Raw genomic sequence first — 3,218 nt, 5'->3', positions numbered from 1 at the left:
CCCGGGTCGCTCCCAGGGTGGGCAGCGGGGCGCTGGGCCGCAGCACGGTAGGTGTAGCGGGGAGCTTTCCCAGGGACGGACCCAGTCGCCCTTAAGAAATAAAACTGCATACAGACACCGTCTGTGGTGCAAGGAAACTTCTGGCATGGGCAGCTTGGGGATAAGGGTTGCTTAATTCTTTAAATGTCTGTGGTAATTAAGCACGGGCACAAATCGGAGACCGGCCTGTTAGGATGTCCTGCAGTGAGCTCTGGTCGGAGATCCGTGATCCTGGATGGCAGAGCTGGGATTTGTCACGCCTGAGCGGCTCCTCGCCCCACCTGGTAACATTCCTTGGGGGATTCTTACTCTGGCACTCAGGGGAAGGAGCGGAGGCTTGCAGCAGAGGGAGGACTGGCGGCTGAAAATACCCCAACTCCTCAAAAAAAAATCTCCCCTTTGGCGGTGAGAGAGAGTGGTGTTTGGGGGTTCCCCCCCTCAAAGGGTACAGTGCTGCATCTAGTGTCTTAAATCAGATGCCCCTTGGGTGTTACTGTGATTTTGTGCTTGTAGAAATAAAATGTGACTGCTGAGTTAAATAGTTCTGAATGGCTTGTGCCAAATGAATTGCCAAGGTAATGCATAGAACAGCTTAAGTCACTGTATTAAAATGATGCTGAAGCACTTTCCTTTCTCTGACCCCCACCTCAGAGGCCAAAAATGCCAAAGAGGTGGCCCAACAGAATACAGATGGATCCCAGCCACCTGCTGGCCACCCCCCTGCTGGTGCTAGCCAGAGCTCTGCTACCAAGTGCCCGTTCCTGGCAGCTCAGATGAATCACAAGAACAGTAATGTTTTCTGCAAAGCCAGCCTAGAACTCCAAGAAGATGTGCAGGAAATGCAGGTGGAGAGGAAAGGTATGTATTCTGTCCGCTGAAGCGTTGGTTCCTTCCAAGAGCTTCTGGTGCCTGACTTTCCTCTAGAGTGTGCCAAGCCTAACAGTCACCACGTAAATTATGCGGGTAGGATTATGGGAGACTGCAATAAAAAGCTGTTGGAGAATGTAGGTGTGCATACCTGCAATATTGTGCAGTGTTTCCCCTCGGTGATTTTGGTGCAGGTATACCATATGCTGTATTTTGATCCACTGGCTCTAAATCTGTGAATCGAGCTGTTACGCTTGCACCCAACGTGGATGCTTAGGACTGAAGAGAGCTTTACCAGGGTGCTAGTATAGACAAAAGTGGTATATCCAGAGATGGAAGAAACTGGATTGAGGTACTATGCAAGTATCAGCACAAATCCAAGCTGGAAAGCAAGCAAATACTTCTTTTTGTTTGTTTGTTTTATGGAACTAAAGGGTATTGACTGGCTTGCAATCCTGGTGTGGAAGAGCTGTCCTTCAAAGGAAGGAACTCCCACCAATATAAGTAAAGCCTTGCTGTCTGTCTCAGGAAGCTTATTTTACTTTTCAGTTTGTTTTCTGTGGCATAGTCTTAAAATTCTGTACTAACTGAACAAAGTTCTAGGAATGAAAAGGAAGCGTTAACTTGAACTCTTGTCTTTGGTTAGGTGTGTACCAACTCTCTCTGATAAATGCTGTAGCTGTATAGAGTGGTTCTCTGAGTCATGATGTGCCAAATGTGTTGTAAGGAAATTACATGTTGTATTGTCATTGAATAGCAAGGTTTGCCTTTTGTCTCATACAATGCAAAATTTTAAGCAAACAAAATAGTTGATCCCAACAGGGGAACATGCTTCTGCACATGCTTCCCAAAGAATGAAGAGTTAGAGTTACTTCACGTTTGCTTTGCTGAACTCAACTTACTTCATTTTGTTTCAAACTGATTAAGCTTACTGGAACTTATTACCATGTCTGTAGGTACAGAATTTGCCAAAATACCAACTACTTCCACAGTGAGAAACATTGAGACTGAGAGAGAAGAGTGGAGTGGCTTGCTCAAGAAGTTTAATGATATTGTGCTGAAGCAAAGACCAGAAAGCGTGTCTCATCTGCTTCAGGATAACTTGCCAAAATGTAAGATTGCCTGGCAAAACTGCCACAGACCTGGTCTCTTGTGATTATTTCCTGTGTGCCTGAGTCTCCATCTCATTTCAGCTGTATCCACCTTCCAGTATGATCAGTTCTTTGAGAAAAAGATAGATGAAAAGAAGAAGGATCACACCTACCGAGTATTCAAAACAGTGAACCGAAAGGCACAAATCTTTCCCATGGCCGATGACTATACTGATTCTCTAATCACCAAGAAAGAGGTGTCTGTCTGGTGCAGCAATGATTACCTGGGGATGAGTCGTCACCCTCGTGTGTGTGGAGCAGTTATGTGAGTAGTGCAATGTTTTTAAGAGGCAGCTTCAAGCTATAGTGCCCTGCAGAAGCTTTTGAAGAATTGATTTCTATACTGTGCTACGTAAGCTGCTTCTGGTGTTATTCCTGGTATAATTAAGCTTACGCTCTGCTCTTGAGCTGGGGTAGGTACTTTAGTATTTAGCTCCAGGGCTGCAGTGTACCTGTCAGTCACTGACCCTGCTCCTTGGATTTACCTTAGAAGCCCCCAGATGTTACCAGATAAACTGGATGGCATGTTGCAGCTGTACTTGGTAACTGATTTCTTAGCTTATCAGATTCCTGAGTTGTGCAGGTTGCTCAAAGACCTTAAACCTAACAGCTGCTTTTTGCAGCCTGTTCTTGTTAGAACTATACTGATCATGTACTGAATGTTTTCAGCAGTGACACTTTATTCATCTGTGTGCCACACAGTAAAGCTAATGCCTCTCTTTGGGCCCTCTGTAGGGATACACTGAAACAACATGGTGCTGGAGCAGGAGGCACAAGAAATATTTCGGGAACAAGTAAATTTCATGTTGATTTGGAGAAAGAACTAGCTGATCTTCATGGAAAGGATGCAGCACTGTTGTTCTCATCTTGCTTTGTAGCCAATGACTCCACCCTCTTCACTCTAGCTAAGATGCTGCCAGGTGAGATCTCAAACTGCACCCCTTTTTTGCCACAAAAACCACAACCTTGCCCTAAGCAGTTGGGAGTACATTTTACAAATGGCTCCCCAAAGTGAGGATTCATCCTACTCGATCAGCAAAGTATTGTTGGGTTTTTTTAATGCCATATTCAAATTACGTTCAACTCATGCAAATTGTAGTAGCAGCCTACTGAGATTGAGATCTAGGAGCTAGGAACTGCAGAAGGCATTTGACAAAATAG

The 3,218-nt window shown here is 45.1% G+C and overlaps 1 protein-coding gene across 1 annotated transcript in view; it reads left to right on the top strand.

The window, feature by feature from the left end:
• The first annotated feature begins 60 nt into the window (after window positions 1-60).
• The window catches only part of ALAS1 (5'-aminolevulinate synthase 1), a 6,908-nt gene continuing 3,750 nt past the window's right edge, over window positions 61-3,218 (top strand). Inside the window, exons 1-4 of the mRNA XM_035894839.1 lie at window positions 61-897; window positions 1,863-2,018; window positions 2,100-2,322; window positions 2,793-2,977. Of these exons, the coding sequence (XP_035750732.1) occupies window positions 813-897; window positions 1,863-2,018; window positions 2,100-2,322; window positions 2,793-2,977 (649 nt within the window). The 5' untranslated portion in view covers window positions 61-812. The remainder of the gene's footprint in view (window positions 898-1,862; window positions 2,019-2,099; window positions 2,323-2,792; window positions 2,978-3,218) is intronic.

This window comes from Egretta garzetta, unplaced genomic scaffold, assembly GCF_000687185.1.
Source record: "Egretta garzetta isolate BGI_Z169 unplaced genomic scaffold, ASM68718v1 scaffold215, whole genome shotgun sequence".
Lineage (NCBI taxonomy): Eukaryota > Metazoa > Chordata > Aves > Pelecaniformes > Ardeidae > Egretta > Egretta garzetta.
This window is presented reverse-complemented; position numbering and strand designations above follow the sequence as displayed.